Source organism: Sporobolomyces salmoneus (genome assembly GCF_050403485.1).
Source record: "Sporobolomyces salmoneus JCM6883 DNA, S_salmoneus_JCM6883_v1_ctg2, whole genome shotgun sequence".
Lineage (NCBI taxonomy): Eukaryota > Fungi > Basidiomycota > Microbotryomycetes > Sporidiobolales > Sporidiobolaceae > Sporobolomyces > Sporobolomyces salmoneus.
The window spans coordinates 203,309-224,367 of NW_027481161.1; the positions used below are offsets into that span (position 1 = coordinate 203,309).

Sequence of the window (21,059 nt, forward strand, 5' to 3'; positions counted from 1 at the left end):
AATCCACAAGAAAGAGAGAGGGAAATAGCGAGTAAGTGAGGGAAAATAGAGGGAAATTTTGAATCGAAACACTTCCGACAACAAGTGGGAATGAATCTAAACGTTCGAGAAGACGAACGAGAGACAACAAGTGACGACCGAGATTAGAGAAGTGGGGAAGAATACGAGATAGGGCGAAGGGGTTGGCGAGAGTCGATATCGCCTTTTTTGGGTATCCATCTAGTCGAGGCGATTAAGCAGAGATTTCGAGAGGTTTGTTAGCTTTCGCCGCCTTGAAACTATAGACGTGGCAAAGACTGAGTCAGCGAAATGGCTTAGAACGGACAGAGTAATGGGATAGAACTTACGTTCGAACCTTGATCGATCCAGTGTTAGGAAGACGAGTGTCGCCCGTAAGGTATCGGTCGACCTCGGCAGCAGCTCCTCGTCCTTCGTTGATACCCCCTAGAGACGAAGAAGGGTCAGTCATCGAACAACTCCTGAGAGACAAAAGCAATTCGAACACTCACAAACAATGAGAGATTGTCCTCGTCGGCAATCACCAGCAGCGAAGACACCTTCGGCAGAGGTAGCGTACTTGCCAACAGGAGTCTTGATGTTGGATCGACCGTCTTGAGAGAGACCGAGAGCTTTGATCGCGCTCTCTTCGGGACCGAGGAAACCGAGAGCGAGAAGAACGCTGTTCGCATGATCCAGAGTCAGTCAACGAACAGTGAAGAGCACGACAGAGAGAGGACGTACAGATCGGCAGGGAAGAATTGCTCAGATCCGGGAACTTCGCTCATTCGCCATTGACCGAGAGCGTCCTTCTCCCATGCGACTCGAACCGTGTTGATACCCTTGATCTTGCCTTCGCCGTCAGAGACAAACTCCTTAGTCGAGATCGAGTATTCACGAGGATCTTTGCCGAAGTGAGCGGTAACTCTGTGAACGGACGAGCGAAATCAGTAACGGAACTCAGGAGGAAAGGAGTTCAGCAAGACTCACTCTTGGTGACCGTAGTCGACTCGGAAGACCTTGGGCCCTATTTGCGTTGACGGAAGGGTCAGCTCGAGTTCGAGCGCAGACGAGGGAGAAGGGAGGAAAACGCACATTGAGGCCAGGGGTTATCGTTCGCACGAGCGGAAGGAGGTTGAGGAAGCAACTCGAAGTTGGTGATCGACTTGGCACCGTGACGAAGGGAAGTACCACTGAGCGAACGAGAAGAAATCGAGTCAGTATTCGACCGAGGAAGATCAAACGCCAAATGGAAACTCACATGCAGTCGTTACCCGTGTCACCACCTCCGATGACGATGACGTTCTTTCCCTTCGCAGAGAGGTAGTTACCATCTTCGTGTTGAGAGTCGAGAAGGGAACGAGTGTTCATTTGCAAGAACTCCATGGCTAGCGAAGGTGAAACAGAGGTAAGCGAATGCGATCAACGACAGCAGCAGCGGAAAAAGACTCACCGAAATGAATACCATCGAGGTTTCGGTTCGCCATCTTCAAGTCACGAGGCCAGGTAGCTCCGGTCGCCATGATGAGAGCATCGTTTTCAGCCTTGATCTCGTTAATGTCGTGAGTGACACCGACTGCGAACGATCGAGCGTCAGTACAGAGTCACAGTCACTAAAAGCGGAGAGCTTACCATGAGCCTTGTTGACAAATGTGATTCCTTCGTCGGCCATGAGATCGAGACGACGTTGAACGACACGCTTGTCGAGCTTCGGGTTAGGGATACCGTACACGAGGAGACCTCCGAATCGATCATTTCGGTCGTAGACGGTGACCGAGTGACCAGCTTTGTTCAACTGATCAGCGGCGGCAAGACCAGCGGGTCCGGATCCGATAACTGCGACTTTCTTGCCGGTGCGAGATTGAGGAGGACGAGGAGCCATCCAACCCATCTCGAAACCTTTGTCGATGATCGCGCATTCGATCGACTTAATACCGACTGATAGAGCGAGAGCGGGGTCAGAGAAGACAGAGCGAATCGGTGGAGAAGATCACTCACCAGGTTGTTCGTTGATACCGAGAACGCAAGCTCCTTCGCAAGGAGCAGGGCAAACTCGACCTGAGTACGTCGAAGAGATTGTCAGAAAGGGAGAACAACGCAGAAAGATGGTGCGAAAGAGACTGACCAGTGAACTCGGGGAAGTTGTTGGTCATGAGCAATCGGTTGAGGGCGTCTTGCCATTGACCCTTGAAGACGAGATCGTTCCACTTGGGAATGATGTTTCCGATCGGGCAACCCGTGTCGGATTGACAGAACGGTACACCGCAATCCATGCATCGAGCAGCTTGGACTTTGCATTCATCTTCCGAAAGACGAGTGGAGATCTCTTTCCAGTCTTGAGTACGCTTGCGAGGGTTGCGGTAAGATTCGGTCAATCGTTTGTACCTGTTCAAAGAGGAGGGTCAGTGACGGTCACGAAATGGAACGAGAGACAGAACTCACTTCATGAAACCTCGAACCTTGTCGAGAGTTTCGACGCGCTTCTTCGCAGTCGCATCGTCGACCATCGAGTCTTCAAGATCGACGACGGCGGGCTCGTTGTTGCTCTTGGGAGGGAGAGGAGTCGAGGCGGCGAGGTTGTTGCTGCTGAGACCGGGAGCGGCGATCGAAGGACGCTTCTTCTTGGCGGCGGTACGAACAGCTTCGGCTTCGAGGACTGCCTTGTAGTCGAGGGGCATGACTCGAACGAAACGAGGGAGAACTTGGTTGAAGTTTCGGAGGATCGAAGTCGCGAGCTCGGAACCGGTCCAGTGCTTGTGATCCTCGATCATCGAACGAAGAGCGGCAATCTCGTGAGGGTCGTTGACAGTTTCGAGTTCGACCATCTCCATGTTGACCTTGTCGCGGAAGTCCTTGGCGGCATCGAAGACGTAGGCGATTCCTCCCGACATTCCGGCGGCAAAGTTTCGACCAGTACCTCCGAGAACGACGACTCGTCCTCCCGTCATGTACTCGCAACCGTGATCACCACATCCTTCGACAACGGCCATCGCTCCAGAGTTTCGTACGGCGAAACGTTCGGCGGCGATACCTCGGAAGAACGCTTGTCCACTCGTCGCTCCGTACAAGCAAACGTTTCCGACGAGGATGTTCTGTGAAGCGAGGAGAATGTGTCAGTCTCAGAGCTTTAGTCGACTGTCCAAAGAGTCATACTCACCTCTTCAGCCTTGAAGGTCGATTCCTTGGGAGGGTAAACGATCAAACGACCACTGAAAGCGAGGCGAAGATTAGCTCGATCGGTTCATTGGAGGTGAGACTTGTTGACTCACCCAGAGAGACCCTTTCCGCAGAAGTCGTTCGCATCTCCCTCGAGTTCGATAGTGATACCGGGAGCTAGGAAAGCACCGAGAGATTGACCGGCAGATCCGTTCGCGTTGATGTGAATCGTGTCTTTCGGGAGACCTTCTTCTCCGTATCGCTTGCTGACATGGTTCGAGAGGGTAGTACCGAGAGCTCGGTCGGTGTTGACGACGTTGCATTCGATGCGAACGGGAAGACCACGAGTGAGCGCAGCTGCGAGAAGAAATAAGGATTTTCAGCTACGAAGATCGTGTGAAGTATCGCGTCGGAAGGACTCACGTTCAGCCTCGTCGACGAACTTGTTGTCGAGTCGGAGGTAGAGCTTGTGATCTTGTTGTTTGACCTTGTACGTGGCGACTAACGAAAAAGGGAGGACAAGTCTATGAGCATTTTGACAAGCAGTCGACTAAGGAGGAACTGGAGACGTACCACCAGGACGCATCTGCCACGCAGGCTTGAGAAGAGGCGAGAGATCGAGGTTTGCGGTCTTGGGGTTTCGGAGGGAATCGTCGACTCTAAGCATATCGGATCGTCCAACCATCTCGTTGACAGTACGGAAACCGAGCTTGGCCATGACTGCACGCATTTCCTCAGCGACGTAGTAGAAGTAGTTGATAACATGTTCGGGTTGACCAGTGAACTTGGCGCGGAGCGCTGGTTTCGAAATTGTCAAGGTCAGTCACCCATTCCCGAGTAGACAGTTCGAGCGTTCAACGACGAGGGCAGGAAACTCACAAGGATCCTGGGTGGCGATACCGACCGGGCAGGTGTTCAAGTGACACTGTAGAAGAGCAAAAAGTCAGATCGCCATCTTTTTTCGCTTTTTCGACAACGAAGTCAACGGGAACCGCCGCACCTTTCGCATGAACACGCATCCCATCGCCAAAAGCGGAACTGTGGCAAATCCCCACTCTTCTGCACCGAGTAGACAAGCGATAGCGACATCGCGGCCAGTTCGGATTTGTCCGTCGGTTTGTAAAGTAACTCGACCTGCAGGAAAAATGCGTCAGCGATCAGATACGACACAGGTAAGCGTCAATGAGAGTGTACTAACCTCGAAGATCGTTGAGAACGAGAGTCTAGGGGGAGAGAAGCGAAAGTGAGCAAGAAAAGCGAAAAAAGTTGTCAGAGCGACTTACTTGATGAGTTTCGGCGATACCAAGCTCCCAAGGTAGTCCAGCATACTTGATACCAGTCCATCGAGAAGCTCCCGTTCCTCCGTCGTGACCAGCAACGAGGATGTGATCGGCACGAGCTTTCGCAACTCCCGAAGCGACAACTCCGACTCCGACTTCCGACACGAGCTTGACAGAAACTCGAGCACGAGGGTTGGAACACTGCGAATACGATTAGACGAGAGTTAGCTCACAAACTCCGATGGGAGAGGAAGGGACTGAGCGAACCTTGAGATCGTAGATTAGTTGTTTCAAATCTTCGATCGAGTAGATATCGTGATGAGGAGGAGGGGAAATGAGACCGACTCCAGCAGTTGAGTGACGGGTACGAGCAATAGATTTCGACACCTTGTGACCGGGAAGTTCTCCTCCTTCTCCAGGTTTGGCACCTTGAGCCATCTTGATCTGAAGCTCGTCAGCGTCGGCGAGGTAGTTTGAGGTAACACCGAAACCTAGAAATCAGATTCGGGTATGTCAGTAAGACGAACTTCAGGGTAAAGGCAGAGAAATGAACTCACGCCCAGAGGCGATTTGCTTGATAGCGGAACGCATCGTGTCTCCGTTCGGCATGATATCAGAACGCTCGGAATCTTCTCCTCCTTCTCCAGTGTTGGATTTACCACCCTATCAAAAGACAAGAGTTTAGTCAATCGAGCTAAGAGCGAAACAAAAATGTGAGGAAAAGAGCTCACAAGTCGGTTCATCGCAATCGCGAGGGTAGAGTGAGCTTCCATCGAGATCGAACCGTAAGACATGGCACCAGTGACGAAACGGTGTACAATCTCGTGCCAGGGTTCGACTTGCTCGATGGGGATTTCCACCTCGGGGTCAAACTTGAAGTCGAGGAGACCACGAAGAGTGACGGCACGAACTTGTTTGCGAGCACTCGCCGCGTAAGCGTCGTAGGACTTCTGATTCTTCTCGCGAACGGCGTCTTGAAGAAAAGCAATCGAAGAGGGATCGTTAATATGACTTTCTCCTCCGTCTCGCCAATGGTATTCTCCGGTTTCGGGGAGACCGGGAGGAAGGACGGTTTCGCGAGAAGGGTAACCTCGCTCGTGGAGTTCGAGAGCATCGAGTGCGAGCATTTCGAAAGTCGCTCCCGAGATACGAGAAGCAGTTCCTACGAATCGAGCGAGAGTCAATTTCCACATTGAACGTAGCTAGAGGAGTCGAGAAGAGACTCACCGACGAAACACTTGTCGATCACCTCTGCCGAGAGACCGAGAGCTTCGAAGATTTGTGCACCCTTGTACGAAGAGAGGGTCGAGATTCCCATCTTCGACATGACTTTCTTGATACCGTCTTTGCAGGCAGCCTTGTACGACTCGACGACTTGAGTTTCAGTCAAGTCAGCCTTGAGGAGACCTTCGCGACGGAGCTGCAGCATGGCCGAAAGTTAGTGTGAGTGAAATCTGAGACAATTTCTGAGGATGCAAATCGAGCTTACCTTGAGCATCGCCTCGAGGCAGAGGTAAGCGCACACTCCGTCAGCTCCGTAACCAACGAGGACACAGATGTGGTGAACTTCGCGAGCTTCAGCGGTTTCGACGATGAGGGCGACCTTGGTACGTTGTTTGTTGCGAACGAGATGGTGGTGGACTCCTCCCGTAGCGGCAGCCGACGAGACCGCGACTCGGTTGGGTCCGGCAGCGCGATCAGATAGGATGATGACTCGAACTTTCTCCTCAATCGCTTCCGAGACTTGAGCGCAAACTCGATCGATACACTTTTCGTATCCGGCGGTACCTTCCGATTTGTCAAACGTGATGTCGATCGTACGGGCGGCCCAATCGGAGTGGACGGTCTCGAGGCGTTGAAGGGCGGCGCATTCTTCGATCGAGAGAACGGGGGAAGAGAGGAGAAGTCGACGGGCTTGACCGGCGCTCATTTCGAGGAGATTGCCTTCGTTTCCGACTGCCGATTCGAGCGACATGACGATAGCTTCACGAATAGGGTCGATGGGAGGGTTTGTAACTTGAGCGAAGAGTTGACGGAAGTAGTCGTAGAGAACTCGAGGAGCTGTGGCCATACAGGCGAGAGGAGCGTCGTTACCCATCGATCCGAGTGCTTCCTTACCCTCGTTGACGAGGGGACGGAGGAGGAGGTCGAATTGTTCGAACGAGTAACCGGCGGCGAGAAGTCGAGGATCAGTCGAGACGGTAGTGTCGTCGAGTTCGACCGAGAGGACAGCTCCCTTTGCGCGTTCCTTCTCCATGATCTCGGGAAGTCGAAGGAGTTGAGAAGCGACCCAGTTCGCGAAAGGTTGACGACGAGCCGTGTTCGCCTTGAGTTCCTTGTCGTCGACGATTCGACCTTCAACGGTATCGACCAACAACATCTTTCCGGGTTGAAGACGACCTTTGCGAGTGATCTTCTCGGGTTCGATCTGAATCGTACCGACTTCGGAAGCGCAAATCATTCGATCGTCGTTCGTCGTGACCCATCGACAGGGCCTCAATCCGTTTCGGTCCAAGTTCGCTCCACAGTAACGACCGTCGGAGAAGGTAAAGAGAGCGGGTCCGTCCCAGGGTTCCATCAAACAAGCAGCCCATTGGTAAAAGGCTGCCTTTTCCTTCTCCATCGAGGGGTTGTTTTGCCACGCCTCGGGAATGAGCATCATGACTGCCTCAGGAAGGGATACGACTCCGTTGATGACGAGAAGTTCGAGAACGTTGTCGAACGCGGCCGAATCGGATCCTCCATTCTCGACGATCGGGTAGAGGAGGTTGAGTTCGTCTCCGAATTTCGAAGATGCGAGGTTGCCTTCGCGGGATCTCATCCAGTTCTTGTTTCCTCGTACCGTATTGATCTCTCCGTTGTGAGCGGCCCATCGCATCGGCTGAGCACGATCCCAAGAAGGGAAAGTGTTGGTCGAGAATCGAGAGTGAACGAGACAGAAGTGAGAAGCGAAGAGGACGTGGTTGAGATCGTGGTAGTAACTGTAGACTTGAGGAGGCGAGAGCTGTCCCTTGTAGACGACGTTCTTGTTGCCTGAAGCGTGACGAAAGAGAGTTCAGCCTGAGAGCGAAACATTTGCAGGAAACCAAAAGAAACTCACTGAGGGAACAGATGTAGAATCCGGTCTCGAGCTTGATCGTGTGGGTCGAGTGCTTGCGAAGAACGTAGAGCTGACGTTCAAAGTACTTTTCGTCGAATTCCCCGTTTTGACTCTCCTTCGTGTCGGCTCCGTAGGCGGCCTTCAGAACGACGAAAGGTTGAAGGATGATGGGTTCACGAGAGAGGGCAGCGGGACCGAGAATCGTGTTATCGGTAGGAACGTGACGCCAACCGAGGACTCGAAGGTTGAGTTTGTCGGCGATTTCAGAGAACGTCTTTTGTTGAGCCTTGAGTTGAGGATCGTGGCGCCAGTCGGGACGTTCAGGCTTGCGGAAGAAGACGTTTCCGACGGCGTACTCTCCCTCTTTGGGAAGTTTGACTCCGATCTCTCGTTCTCCCTCTCGAACGAAGAATCCGTGAGGAAGTCCGACCATGACTCCTGCTCCGTCTCCGTCTCGAGAATCGGCACCGGTGGCACCTCGATGAGTCATGTTGCCTATCGCAAACGAGAAAGAGGTGAGTACGAGGGGACTTTGTGAGAGTAGAATCTGAGTACTCACAGAGCAAATGCTTCGCATCACTGACAATCTTGTGCGAAGGCTTTCCCTTGATGTGGCAGACGAATCCGACACTGTTCGGGATGAGATTTGGATCAGTCTGATGCTGTTTTTGTCAGTGAGAAGATAGAGGGACTCACCCGCAGGAGTCCTTTTCGTTTTCAGGATCGTACAGTCCTTGTTTCGCAGGTAATCCACCTAAGTTGGAGTCCCTGAGTACTCCAGAAGCGTGTTCTTCTTCGGCTTCGTCGAGGGCATCTTGATGATCGAGGGGAGACTCGTTCACGTTCGGAACGACATGTTTGTTTTCGAGGTTGAACGAAACGGATTTGCGTTGATGGTTGACGAGGGAGGCAGTAGACAAGTCTGGGGCCATAGAATGGGGCGGAATTGAAGCTGCCTGTCGGTGGTGGTAGAGGAGAGAAGGGAAGAGGAGGGAGCTGGGAAAGGGTGGCTATTTGAGAAGAAGGGAGGATCGAGACTGAAGAGCGAGTACTGACTGTGCTGCTTGCTGAGTACTGAAGGAGCTTGCAAAGAGTTGATCGACACCGGAAGGTACGAGTTGGATTCGAACGCCGATAATTGGTTGGATGAGAAAGATGGGGGAGTGGGAGAGATAAGAAGAAGAACTCGAATCAGCTCTGACGATCGGAAGCTTGCGAGTGATCGAGCTCACCTTGAGTTCTATCTATCGAGTTGCGGCTTGCTGGATCTTTGCTCAGAGGCGACTCGGGAGGCGATAGAGAGGTGGGAAAGGGAAGGAAGCTTCAGAATTTCGAACTTTGAGAATCTTGCCGGTCTTCCTCCGCCGGATCTGTCTCTCTCACGCTCAAGTTTCGCTCGTTCGCTCGTTGGTCAAACTGGAGCTACAGGCACTTTACGAGAGGTAGGCTGTCGACCTGGTCACGGAAAATCCACAGATTTGAGCTCGAAAAGTCCCCACGTTTCCATTCGACGGTCAATTTCGCTTAGAGCCGGAGTCAAGCTGCTTCGAGCCTACGTGCGATACGGATCAAAGTTCCTTGAGGCCTGAGTGCCGCCTGCGCTAGACCTGCGAAATAGATTACGAAAATTCGCGACTCCGACGACTCGCTCGTCTTCCTCCTGCACCTCCTCACCGGTGCGATCCATGATAGCACCGGTGCGACCCACGATGTCGCCCAAAGGAATCGCAGTAGCTTCATTGGGCCTTTTCATCCTAGATACGTTCGAATGGCGAAAATCCGACTCCTCATCATCATCCAACAAACTTGAATCTACAACGCTCCTCAAGCGAGACGAACATGTTATAGGTGGAGGCGGGACGTACGCGATGATAGGATCCAGAGTGTGGCTCCCGCCGACACGAGTCGGGATCCTCGTAGATAAGGGGAACGATTGGGAAGAGATGAATGTCGAATCCAAGTTGAACGAGTTTGGGAAAGAGATGTGGATCTATAGAGACAAGGAAGGGGAAACCACGAAAGCGTTGAATCTGTATACGGGAGAACATCGAGGTGAGTCCAAAAAACACTGTCTTGAGTTTTCGAGACTCGTGAGGGAGGGACCACACTGTTGCATTCAGCCCCGAGCGAGTCCTATTCACGCTTACACATTCGCCCTTGCTGCTAGACTTCAAGTACTTGACCCCGCGAGTCCGACTCGAACCGCAAGATCTTCCCTCGCAATTCCATTCCGCCAAATATCTTCATTTCGTGTGTTCTCCCACCCGAGCCATCGTCATTCAATCGCAGCTCACATCAACATGGCGACCCTCACTCGTCTACGAACCTATACCCGATCGCTGTATTCCCGAAGAGCTCGACTCACTTCGGAAAATCCTACCAAACGTTGAGATCTTTTCGCCAAATCACGAAGAAGCCGCTTCGTTCTTCGGCATCTCACCTTCACAAGTCAAGGAACGAGGAAAAACTGGTGTCGAGCAGATTGCGAGACGGTTCTTGGACGACGGAGCGAAGGACCTGGTTATCATTCGATCGGGAGCTTGGGGAGCTTTCACTGTGAGGAGAGGAGAGGAAGGAAAAGGATTTTGGACAGACGCTTATTACCCTTACGATGACGCTGAGGCACAGAAGAAGGTCAAAGATGTGACAGGCGCTGGGAACTCGTTCTTGGTGAGCTCACTTGCGATTCGACTGCCCGAAAAAGAAGCTGACTTGTAGCTTTCGCAGGGAGGACTGATGGCGGGACTTGTACTACATCCAGATGATGCCAGGACGGCAGTCGAGTGTGCAGCAGTATCCGTGAGTTCAGGATGAGTCAGCCTAGCGCCGTCGCAAACCGAGTCTGACTGAATCGCTTGTTGCGCAGGCATCTTTCATCATTGAGCAATTCGGACTCCCTTCAGTCGAGTCAAAAGCTGGCGTAGATGAACTGTGGAACGGCTCTTCTCCGAAAGAGCGGCTGTCGAACCTTCAGAGTAGACGAAACTAAGAAAACCTTACAACAAAACAAAAGACAAGCTACAAAAAGACAGAACAACCTCGAGACGATCCTACTTCACTCTTCTTTCGCTTCTGACGGAGCAGCCGCGCCACTCCCACTCACCCCAGCTTCGAGTTTCGCTTTCGACGCCGCGAATAGCTCCTCTTGAATCCTCAACATCTCTTCTTGACTCATCCCTGAGGCTTTCTTGCTCTGTTTCTTCTTGCGTTCGTCCTGATCGTCAAACATGCGAGAGAAGCGTTAGCGCTCTGAAGCAAGAGGGGAGAGGGAAAGGGCGTTTTACCTTTGCGAGTTCTTTGTGGTCCTTCAACACATCCGATACACCATCGACGAAATCTTCAAAACCGAGCGCCTACGACGACACAATCTTTGGTCAGCTCTGAGACAATCGAGCCTGGAAGGAGCAGAGACTGACCTTCAGAGCTGCGAGAATATGTTCTGGCAGCATCGTTTTTTTCGATTCCTTGTCGCAAATCTCGTTCGCTTCGGATGATACCGCCAGCACAAACTCTATTGTACACGTTCGGAGTTCATTACCGGGATCAGTTGTCGTCTGACCTGGTTGAGAGCGCCAAATGCGTACCTTTACAACATTCTGCCATCAAATCTTTCACTTCTTTCGATGCGACGAAACCGGGAGGTAACAGTTCTACAGGATTGTAATCAGATCAGCCGAACCGTTCAAGCTCTAGAGACGGAGAGCCCTCGGATTACCTTGAATGAGTTTGTTGACAGTCGCTTTCGGGAGTGCTACATCGTCGTCTGCTCCACGCGCTCCTCCTCGAGTTCCCTCTTCGTCTGAGCTCATTCGTGAGGTGTTCTCGAAAGTCGTGACGAGTTGTGGAGAGAGAGGACTCGACTTCATCATCTCGAACCTCAACTCGTTCCGTCCCTCCACTTCCTCGCATCAAGCACGATCATGTCTGTTCAAGTGAGTACTCTATACTCTTTCCTGTTCACGCAGGCGCGGACAAAAAGCGCTAATCAGAGATGAATTGCAGCCCATCAACCCGAAACCTTTCCTCGCCGATCTCACGGGCAAACAAGTGTTTGTTCAATTGAAATGGGGCATGACTTACAAGGGCTACATGGTATCGACCGACAACTACATGAACGTACAGGTACGGCTTGAATCCTCTTCCTCTTCACGAGTTGTTCGATTCTCACGCCTCTCTTCTCTCGCTGTGCGTGCGATTGACAGCTTGCGAACACTGAGGAGTACCAAGAGGGAGAGTCGGTAGGATCCCTAGGAGAGGTCTTCATTCGGTAAGTCAAGCCCTTGCTCTCCCAGGTCGATTCCCGTGACATTCGCTGAAGTCTGTTCTCGTCTTCGTATGATAGATGCAATAACGTGTTACAGTACGTCTTGACATCAAGAGACCCTGCTTTCGAGCGGTCTCGGTCGGAAGCTGACCTCTCGTCGTTTTCATTTCTAGTATTCGAGCAGCAGAGGATTAACTCAACTCCCCGCTTCCTTTCGCCTAATGTACCTTTACCTCTTGCTGTCACCTTCGCTGTCGTTCCTCCGACTTCGACGCTGTTTCTTTCGCCTTCTTCACAAAAATACCTCGCCCACTACGAACAGAATCGCTCCTCGACCGCTTTCCCGCCTCTGAGTAGAATAGAAGGGGACCGGGTTCATGAAGAGGTTGATAATGTGTCTAAGGGGGTCCTCCGTTGTAATCATACACCCTCGCAAACCAAATTTCCCCGAGAAGCGCTTGCGGTTTTGTGCGATTTCTTCGCGCTTTTGCAGCCGACTCTGCGGTTCTCTCTGTGTGCTCAAGGTAGTACTGAGAAGTCGTAGTCACCAGGATCGAGCTCAGATGCTCGTTCCCCACGCTTGCGCTCCCATCGGAAGTTTGCATCCGCTTCTCTTTCTCTCATTTCTTGCTGTCTCTTCGTCGTCAACTATTTAGCTCGGTACTCGACTCCTCACTACACACGTCTGGTATCGACACACGACCAAGCAGGACGCTTTTCAGGTGAAGCTCTTCCCCACCCTTCAGAAATCGGCAGAGAGTAAATCTCGCCCCTTCGACGACCATAAGATGATGAATGGCGCAGAAGTAGCGAAGCACAACACTGCAGAGGATCTGTGGATGATTGTCAACGGTCAAGTGAGCCGCAACCCTCCAGAAACCTTCCCCTCTTTCACTCAACTGATGAAGCTCTCTCTCTCCCTCTCAATCGCTCCTTCCTCGCTCTTGTTGCCAGGTCTACGATCTAACAGGCTTTCCACATCCTGGCGGGCAAAGAATCCTCCTCAAATACGCAGGAAAAGATGCGACAGAACCTTACGAAGAAGTTCATCCTCCGGGGACGATTGAAAACAATTTACCAAAGGACAAACACCTAGGACCGGTCGATATGAGTACGGTTGATAAAGTAGTCGAGAAAGTTGAGGAGAGATCGAAACAGGAGGGACCGAGTTTGGTCAATTGCTTGAATTTGGACGATTTCGAGAAAGCCGCAGAGTGAGCCATCGCTGACTCTACTCTCTCGGGTCGAGGTTTGTTGATAGCTGACGATACGTTCGAGTATAGGCAAATGCTCAAGACGAAAGCATGGGGTGAGACAAGAAAACGTCGTTCTTTTTCGCAGCATTGATCGACCAACGTCTTCTTTCACAGCTTACTACCGTTCAGCAGCCGACGACGAGCTCAGTAAGTCCACTCTATCCCCCTCGTCTTGCTCGTGCACGACTAATCTATCTGCAACAGCTCACGATTGGAATCGACGGTCCTATTCTCGACTTCGACTCCGACCCCGAGTCATGCGAGACGTCTCGACCGTCCATCTCACTACTACGATACTAGGACACAAGTCAGAGCTACCATTCTTCATTGCACCTGCTGCGATGGGGAGATTGGCACATCCGGAAGGAGAAAAATGTTTGGCGAGAGGAGCAAAATTGTATGGGATTCCTTACGTTGTGAGCCGCCTTTTCGCCACTCGTAGAGGATCGGTTCTATCTCTCTCGGTACTTAGAACTGATGGTGAAAGAGTATCACGACGAGCAGGTATCGGCGAATTCTTCAGTTTCGATGGAAGAGTTGGCCGCTCAAGGCGCTGATCAGACTCTATTCTACCAAGTGCGTTCTGTCCTCTCGTCAGACCACTCAACAACAGAGGGTGTTCTGACTCGAGGCTTTGGGATGCGCAGCTCTACGTCAACAAAGATCGAAAGAAGACAGAAGAGCAATTGAAACGAGTGGTCAAAGCTGGGTTCAAAGCTATCATCGTGACGGTCGATGCGCCGGTCGCAGGGAAACGAGAGCGAGATGAACGCACGAAACTCGATCTTGATGCTGTGAGTCTCGACGTTGCTTCATTGTCTTCCCTTCCCTCCTCGCAGAAGAGGAAAAGCCCTTTGACTGACCCCGCGCTCGTACCCCTATCTGTTCCTGACGCTCTCTAGGCCGATGACCCGAGTATGAGGAAGGCAGTAGCTGCTACCGCTCCAGATGCTCCGGATCGACCTCAGCAAAACCCTGCCGCTCAAGGGATCGCCCAAACTCTCGGAAGGTGAGATCTCCTATCTCGTGCTCCTCTACCCTCCCCCCTCTCTCGCTTCTCCGGGTGTTCCTCCCTCTCTAGGAACCGGATGAGCGCTGTTACGAGATACTGACCCGCTTCTCAGCCCCTCTTCGTCCGCATCTACGTCGATCGCGACGCAAATGTTCAGTTACGTGGACCCCGCGCTACAATGGACCGATATCGCTTGGATGAAACGAGTTACAGGAGGTCTTCCGATCGTCGTCAAGGGTATCCAGTCAGCAGAGGACGCTGCTCTCGCGACTCATTACGGAGCTTCGGCGATTTATCTCTCGAATCATGGAGGTGAGTCCAACCTCTCTTCAGTTTCAGCCTTTCGCCCTTGTTCTCCGGCTGACACATACCTTTCACTCGCTCACGATAGGTCGACAGCTGGAAGGAGCGCCGAGTAGTTTGGAGACTCTGCTCGAGATTCGTAAATACGAACCCTGGATCCTCGATTCCAAGACCGAGATCTGGTGTGATGGCGGAGTCAGGAGAGGTACAGATATCGTCAAACTGCTCGCCTTAGGAGCTAAAGCAGTAGGAATTGGTCGACCTTGTGAGATATGGATATCCGTTCTCTCTTGAGGATTCCTCAGCTGATACATTTCCCTCTACTCCCTGAAAGTCATGTACTCTCTCGCATTCGGAGACGATGGAGTCAATCAAGTCGCCACTATTCTCCGAGACGAACTCGCGCAAAACGTCCGACTCGTAGGATCGACGAAACTCTCTCAGCTCGAACCGTCTCTCGTGAATGCTTCAGAACTCGAACAAGATATCTATAATGGACCTTACGATAGTCCAGTCAAGACCGTCTTGGCTAAATTGTAATATGATATCAATATTCAGTCCTCTATTCTCCTGCGATAAGTTGTCCAATCTCTTTCACTCCATTGAGGATCGACCAGAAGTGCCGAGAGTCTATGAGTTGTTTATCGTACCCGCCACTGAGCTGTAGGCATCCTTCGAATGTGAAACCCTCGTAGAACATTCCCTCGCCAGTATGCAGCCGAGTTCCGATCTCGAGGTCGGAGAGGCGGAGGTCGAAACCGTTGGAAGAGAACGAGAATCCTCGCTGTAGGATTCGATCGATGTCTCCGATCACTAGCGGAAACAGAAGGGAACGAGTCAGTTCAGTATCGATGAGGATGTGAAAGAGCGAAACTCACTAGAACCGTTGATGCAAGTTTTCGGATCCTCCCACGGCGGTCGAGGTTGTTCATAGCGCAATCTGATGGGTGATCGCTTGTCGATAAGCCGTTCTCGAGCCTGTCGGAGAAACGAACACTCACAATAATCGATCCGTGTTGATTCCGTCAACGCCGTGCAAACTGATTGTCCGATTAACCTTGTCATTCGCGAGTCGTTCCGAGAGTTGACTCTTTGCGAGTCTTGCTCCTCTCAGTATAGCTGTTTGTACCCTCGCTGAATTCGCTTTCTCGAGCGAGAGAGGAAAGTTGGGTAGTGCGATCGAAGTGAAAGTGAGTCGAATGGCGAGATCTGAAGAAGGATCGCTAGATGGGTGTGTCGATTTCTCGAGAAGGGGACGAGCGGAGAAGGGGAAACCGATGAGGATAGGGTGATAAGGATTGGAAGGATGCACGGAGGAGAAGAGGTTTGATGTGGCGAGAGCGATCATCGAGTAAAGTAGCATGCCTGGGAGGCAGGAGCAGATCAGTAGAGCCCCGGATGAGAACAAGGCGATCGGAGAAAGCACGTACTCGGACTCTGCCCATTGAGCTTGCAAAACTGAATCAGTTTCTCCGTTGTCGTTCGATCGAAGCGAATAAACTGCCAATCCGTGTTGATCTTCGGTGGAGGAGAAGCATTCTCGAGCCTCGGAAACGGTAGCGTGTGCGGTGTCCGTCTCTGTCGGGCGAGGATGATCGTGCGAGAGATCGCCCAACACCATCGTTTTCTTGCGGTCGTTGTCGGCGAGTGTAGTATCTTTTCGGCGCCGTGGAGGTCCGTCGGGGCTTCTGTCGGTTGGATCAGAGCTGTAGAGGTTGTCGACTCGAGCGGTAGGGGAGGAAGGTGATCTTCAGTCGCAAGGGGCAAAGAGGCGACGACTTCATCTCGACTCAGAGTTGTCTTCCAGCTTTTGTGGAGTTCTGGTGACAGTGACCACGGCTCAACGCCACGAGATCCTCCTACGAAAGAGTCAAAGTCGAGGATAGTAGGAGCTCCGGAAGGGGAAAGGAATTGAGATGAAGAGGCGGTTGCGAAGAGTTCGTTGACGAGTGATAAGACTGACAGTCCATCCGAGATCTATTCTGAGAGAATCAGCGCTCACAATCACATCAGAGTCTTAGTATGGACTCACGACATGAGAAATGACAAGAAAGAAGCCCATTTCATTTCTCTCCGATTCTCCTTCAACGAGTATCAACCGTGCGAGGCATCCCGTCTCCTCCAACAAGACCCTCTCCCCATTCAGCACATATTTCCTCTGTATTTCCCGTATCCGATCGTCCAGTTTCTCCCCTCGAGCGAGTAACATCGATTGTTGAGCGAGTCGAACCGCTTCATCCGGAGTCGAAGGTGGTCTGTACTCGAACCTGCGAGCTGGACAACCCGGCATCGAACTCCCTTCATCTTCATGTATCGTCGCAGCCAACAGCGGATGCTTCGCACGTAGTCGAGTCCACGCTAAGAGGAGTCGAGAGAGACAACCCGTCCGATCGAGCGAATCCCCCTCCCCTGTTGAGCTCAGATGAAGCCGTAGTTTGACGAACGTATCAGACTGTCCACTACTACGACTCCCGATATCGAATCGTTGCTCGAGGGTTCCGAGTCGACGAGAATAGATGAAGTTAGATGAATGACGCTCTTCGAGCCAGAAATGACCGGGTCGATACCCTGGCGAGGTCGAGAAACTCATGGAGGAGTCTGAGCCGTCGGTCGTTGGCTGGAAGGCAGGGGCGTCGTTGGGAGAGGGAGGAAAGAGGTTGAAGCTTGTTCACCCAACTTTTCGAATTCAGCGCATCGCTTCAGATCTCTCGCAGGTGCTCTGAACGTCGACAATGAGAAGGTAAAGCTATTGCAACGACACCCCGGTAAGACACGAAATAACGACAAGAAACGGTCTATAGTTTTGACAAACTTTTCGCAGGATAAGTTTTCTTCAAAAATTCTCCAATACACGTCGCCGTGGCCTTAGGATTCTCATGCACGATAAGATGACCAGCACCTTTAACCCTTGACATTGTCGAATGAGGGACCCGCTCCTGAACAAGCTGTTGAATGTTGAATTCGGGGAGAACTGAGCGTCCTTCGTCGGCCCAAACCCAATGAACTGGGAGAGATTTCGGGAGGGAAGCTAGGCGAGTGTTGGCGCGGATGGAAGCGACGACGGAAGCGTCCGCGAAGGTGAGCTAGTGCGACAGGGAACAAAGCAGACGATGAGTGACTGCGATTTCGACTCGCTCGACTGGTAGTTCGGCTTGGACTCACCGCTTCATTCCTCGCAGTCGTCTTGAGTGCGACTCCTCCATCTTCCGTGTCCCTCAACCCAAACTCGCAATAACCTTTCAAGATCTCCTCGTCCCAAGCTTTGAAGAACGCTTTTTTCTGAAACCCTTCCAACGCTTCCTCTTTCGACTTCCATTTTTGTCGCCGTACCAGCGCGCCACCTGCGAGGGGCCGAGTAGACCGAGCTGGGTGATGAGGTGCGACGAGAACTGGATCGAGGAAGATGACGGAGGAGAACAGGGAAGGACAAGCTGTTGCGGCGAATGCGGTACCTCCTCCTCCGAGAGAGTGACCGATCCCGACAATGAGACGGTCTCGATACTTTCGTTGTGCGGGCGAGGCAGGACCGGGAGCAATCGAGGGAACGTTATCGAGTTTGAGGAGGGTCGGATCGATGTCGGCAGCAGGCTGTAGAGCAGGAAGAGGAGAGGAGTCTGACGATGATGGGTTCGCATCGATGTAGGAGATGAGGAAGTTGACGATATCTCGACCGTGATCAACCCAATTGACTGCGAGCGAGGTACTCGGCATATCAGTTTTCGAAGATTTCAGGTCGAAGAACCGATCATTGAGCTACCCACTCACAGACAGAATCTAGTACGTCCTCGTTCAACGTTGCCGAGTCTCCCTGTAGAACGCAGTCGAGAGCCCAAATCTCCTCGACCGGGAGACAATTCGACGCTTCGAGGTCTTTCAGTAAATGCGAAAGCATGGGTTCCCAAACTTCTGCAAGCCGCAAACGAGCAGCGCCAACGTCAATCTCTGCTCTTCAGCCGAATACGAGCAGAGAGAACTGACCTTTATAGAACCCATTCGCGTGCGAAAGAACCAGAGTCAATCCTTTCCTCCGGTTCTCCTTTGGCGGTCTATACCGATTCACCGCTAGCACCAATTGTTCCTGTCTCTCCAACTCTTCCTTATCGTCCAACTTGACTGGATTGTTGAACCCATCGACTTGAGGCTTGATCAACTCATCCCACGCTTTTTGTGGATCTAATCTCCCTCCTTTCGCGTCTGTTGGATCATGGAGTGGCTCTGAAGCATGTTTCGTACTGTTTGGGTACGATCGAGGGAACGCGGCGGGTACGGTGAAGGTCTCGCAAGTCCAACCGGGAAGAAGTTGTGGAAGTGGGGAGCGAACGGGGAGAGGAGGGAGTGAACGGGTCAGAGGTTTCGGTGGTAGCAATGGTAGGAGCGGGCCGGTTTGTGGACGAGCTAGCGATTCGATAGGATCCGTCATGGTGAAGGAAAGAGAGATTCGTTATCCGGCTATGTTGAATTTTTCTGGGAAAACCGGCTTTCATCCGGCTTCGTGTCTTCGCAAAGCTTTCTGCCGACTTTGTAGGCGATCCTTTCGCACACTGCTTGAGCGGTGCGTGTGCGAGAGCTCCGCTGTAATGACTGTGAAAGGAAACGAGCGCATTCCAAAAACTCAAATTCACGAGCTCTTCCTTCCCGCGGTCGCACGGACACCTTCTCCCGCCGTGCATGCGCTCGAAGACATGCTCTCACAGACACATCAAGGAAGGAACGGCAAATGCTTCTTGCATTTTGAAGGAGTACTATCGCCGAGGTCTTCCAACTCGTGGTCCTGCCAATCGTTCTCGTTTCGCTCGTCTGTCACAGGCGATTGTGTTACACCATTAGTATGAAGCGAGCAGACGAAAGGTGTAACAAGGTCGAACTGACCTGCTCGCCCGCTCTCTCTCTGCCTCGACTTTATCCAATTCATCCAACGTCAACCTCGAAACGATCGGACCAAACGTTTGCGCTTCCGTCCATTCCCTCCAAATCCCTTCGAGTGGTTTCGATCCTTTCCTTCGCAATTGCCAGTCGTCGGCTCCGATCAGTCCCATTTCGAGACACGATTTCTTCAGTCGATAGATCTCTTCGTGCATTGCGTGCGAGATGATTGGGTTCGCCGAAGTCGGCAGGGATAGATCACGAACGAGTGTCGCGGCGAATAGTTCGGGAGTCAGGTTGGAGGTGAGATCCCATTCGATTCGGTCGCGGAGGTGTAAAGTTCCGATTTGAACGTCGAGCTGTCAGTCCGAAGAAGCCTTGTATCTTCAGCGCAGCTCGCAAGGGAGACAAACCAGATGAGGTGAGACTTCGACTAACGTTGATGATGACTCGCAGATCCTTTTCGACGAGATCCCTCTCTTCTTCCAGACTTCGAAACGGCACTTCCGCCATTCCTGCTTGTTCGTCGATCTGTTCCGTAATCTGCCGACTGACTTCTGCCGCTTGTTCAGGTCCCAGTTCGAGGTCGTCACAGAATGTCCGTGCGAATGATTCGGGTGTAATGAGTTTCTCTGCAAAATTAGAAGTCAGCGACTGGAATCTTGAGATGCAAGTTGCAGAGAGAGAACGGCTCACCGTGTATATTCCACACGAAAGAATCCCGGATCTTGAACGTTCTATAGTCGAGATCTATTTGAATCGGAATGAATGTCGCCTGGACCTCTGCCAAATCTTCCAATTGTTCTTCCGTTCTGTGTACACGCGAGAGTCAGCCGGCGCTCGAATGCAGATAATGACGTTACTCACGTTGCTACATGTTTCGTCTTGACCGCAGGTTGTACCGTAACCATATTTCCTGGAGGTAAAACACCCAAATAACTTTTCCCATCTCCCCAAGGTTCGAAAACCCTCTCGACCGGGAGGCCTGCGCCTACTCCTCCAACGAGTGATTTCTTCGGTACGATCCCCGGTACACTACCACTGCTAACTCCCCTCTTTGATCTTGCCGGTTGATCCTCTGATGCATCTTCATCGTCTCCATCTGATAATTGACCCAATTCTGCGTAATTCACCGTAGATCTTTGTCGTTTCCCTGCTCCTGGTCCAAATCCTCCTAACGGTGTACTAGCTCCTGAACCTCGTAATGATGATCCTCCGACGTCTGTTGCGCCTTGGAGAGCTGAAGGAGGAGCGAGAGCAGAAGGTTGCATTAAAGAACTAGTTCCTAATCTCATCCTCGTAGGATAAGTCGTAAACATTGCTTGTTTCGCTTCATGACCGTTCTGAGTGATCCTCGTCAAGGGTAACACGGGGTGAGGAGTCGTTCCAAGTTGATGTTTGGTCGGGAGTTGAGGTTGATTTCTCCCACTCGAGGAAGCGTGTGGATTCAGGCCGGAAGGTCGGGTGGGACGTGATGAGGAGGCAGACTGAGGTTGTTGCGATGTTTGGAATTGCTTGACGGGTTTGATAGCTCGTCCGCTTCGAGAGGTTGTCCCGAGAGGAGTACTCATCCCTGAAGACGTTGAGGCCATTCCTGAACCTTGGTATCCCGACATGACGTGTTCTGGACGTGTGGTGCGCGAATATCGGGTCGAGAGTGGAAGTTGGAGGAGAGTTGAAGAGAAAGGGAGGGAGGAGAGAGGGAGGAAGTCGCAGGTGATCAAGGACTACCGAGTGTTGCGTCTGAGCTTTGCTTGTAGCTTGCTGCGTTTGTAATTCGTGAGGCGAAGTTGAGTGAGAGAAGCGCGAATCAAACTCTCGAGTTGAC

General features: G+C 52.0%; 8 protein-coding genes across 8 annotated transcripts; 3 read left to right on the forward strand and 5 right to left on the reverse strand.

Moving 5' to 3' along the window:
* Positions 1-232: 232 nt before the first annotated feature.
* GLT1 (glutamate synthase (NADH)) lies at positions 233-8,465 on the reverse strand (the record flags this gene model as incomplete). Its single annotated transcript, XM_076628562.1, has 28 exons — positions 233-278; positions 348-444; positions 510-679; positions 742-924; positions 988-1,024; positions 1,093-1,190; positions 1,259-1,385; positions 1,451-1,573; positions 1,630-1,935; positions 1,996-2,055; positions 2,123-2,382; positions 2,440-3,089; positions 3,155-3,206; positions 3,267-3,510; positions 3,577-3,654; positions 3,727-3,951; positions 4,033-4,078; positions 4,154-4,287; positions 4,352-4,376; positions 4,437-4,634; positions 4,701-4,924; positions 4,991-5,096; positions 5,165-5,595; positions 5,661-5,853; positions 5,923-7,466; positions 7,534-8,028; positions 8,093-8,163; positions 8,230-8,465. 28 exons carry the CDS (start codon positions 8,463-8,465, stop codon positions 233-235), a joined length of 6,459 nt encoding a protein of 2,152 aa, XP_076491298.1.
* A 753-nt stretch (positions 8,466-9,218) lies between these two features.
* On the forward strand, positions 9,219-10,522 carry MAK32 (Mak32p; the record flags this gene model as incomplete). The annotated part of the gene is made up of 4 exons (XM_076628563.1): positions 9,219-9,585; positions 9,701-10,203; positions 10,261-10,332; positions 10,400-10,522. 4 exons carry the CDS (start codon positions 9,219-9,221, stop codon positions 10,520-10,522), a joined length of 1,065 nt encoding a protein of 354 aa, XP_076491299.1.
* Positions 10,523-10,588: 66 nt separating this feature from the next.
* Positions 10,589-11,342, reverse strand: JCM6883_003593 (uncharacterized protein; the record flags this gene model as incomplete). The annotated part of the gene is made up of 5 exons (XM_076628564.1): positions 10,589-10,747; positions 10,818-10,886; positions 10,950-11,044; positions 11,118-11,183; positions 11,249-11,342. 5 exons carry the CDS (start codon positions 11,340-11,342, stop codon positions 10,589-10,591), a joined length of 483 nt encoding a protein of 160 aa, XP_076491300.1.
* A 111-nt stretch (positions 11,343-11,453) lies between these two features.
* JCM6883_003594 (small nuclear ribonucleoprotein F) lies at positions 11,454-11,992 on the forward strand (the record flags this gene model as incomplete). Its single annotated transcript, XM_076628565.1, has 5 exons — positions 11,454-11,465; positions 11,536-11,655; positions 11,736-11,800; positions 11,876-11,893; positions 11,971-11,992. 5 exons carry the CDS (start codon positions 11,454-11,456, stop codon positions 11,990-11,992), a joined length of 237 nt encoding a protein of 78 aa, XP_076491301.1.
* Positions 11,993-12,585: 593 nt separating this feature from the next.
* Positions 12,586-14,908, forward strand: JCM6883_003595 (FMN-dependent alpha-hydroxy acid dehydrogenase; the record flags this gene model as incomplete). The annotated part of the gene is made up of 11 exons (XM_076628566.1): positions 12,586-12,654; positions 12,752-13,011; positions 13,081-13,106; positions 13,168-13,200; positions 13,258-13,469; positions 13,558-13,629; positions 13,701-13,847; positions 13,956-14,062; positions 14,223-14,377; positions 14,457-14,633; positions 14,703-14,908. The coding sequence occupies 11 exons, from the start codon at positions 12,586-12,588 to the stop codon at positions 14,906-14,908; spliced, it is 1,464 nt and encodes a 487-aa protein (XP_076491302.1).
* A 22-nt stretch (positions 14,909-14,930) lies between these two features.
* Positions 14,931-16,958, reverse strand: JCM6883_003596 (uncharacterized protein; the record flags this gene model as incomplete). The annotated part of the gene is made up of 5 exons (XM_076628567.1): positions 14,931-15,181; positions 15,247-15,308; positions 15,370-15,733; positions 15,799-16,345; positions 16,401-16,958. 5 exons carry the CDS (start codon positions 16,956-16,958, stop codon positions 14,931-14,933), a joined length of 1,782 nt encoding a protein of 593 aa, XP_076491303.1.
* Positions 16,959-17,163: 205 nt separating this feature from the next.
* On the reverse strand, positions 17,164-18,788 carry LPX1 (triglyceride lipase; the record flags this gene model as incomplete). The annotated part of the gene is made up of 4 exons (XM_076628568.1): positions 17,164-17,451; positions 17,531-18,057; positions 18,134-18,274; positions 18,347-18,788. 4 exons carry the CDS (start codon positions 18,786-18,788, stop codon positions 17,164-17,166), a joined length of 1,398 nt encoding a protein of 465 aa, XP_076491304.1.
* Positions 18,789-19,110: 322 nt separating this feature from the next.
* On the reverse strand, positions 19,111-20,847 carry JCM6883_003598 (SWI/SNF chromatin-remodeling complex subunit SNF5; the record flags this gene model as incomplete). The annotated part of the gene is made up of 5 exons (XM_076628569.1): positions 19,111-19,165; positions 19,238-19,590; positions 19,670-19,863; positions 19,928-20,043; positions 20,099-20,847. The coding sequence occupies 5 exons, from the start codon at positions 20,845-20,847 to the stop codon at positions 19,111-19,113; spliced, it is 1,467 nt and encodes a 488-aa protein (XP_076491305.1).
* Between the last annotated feature and the right edge of the window lie 212 nt (positions 20,848-21,059).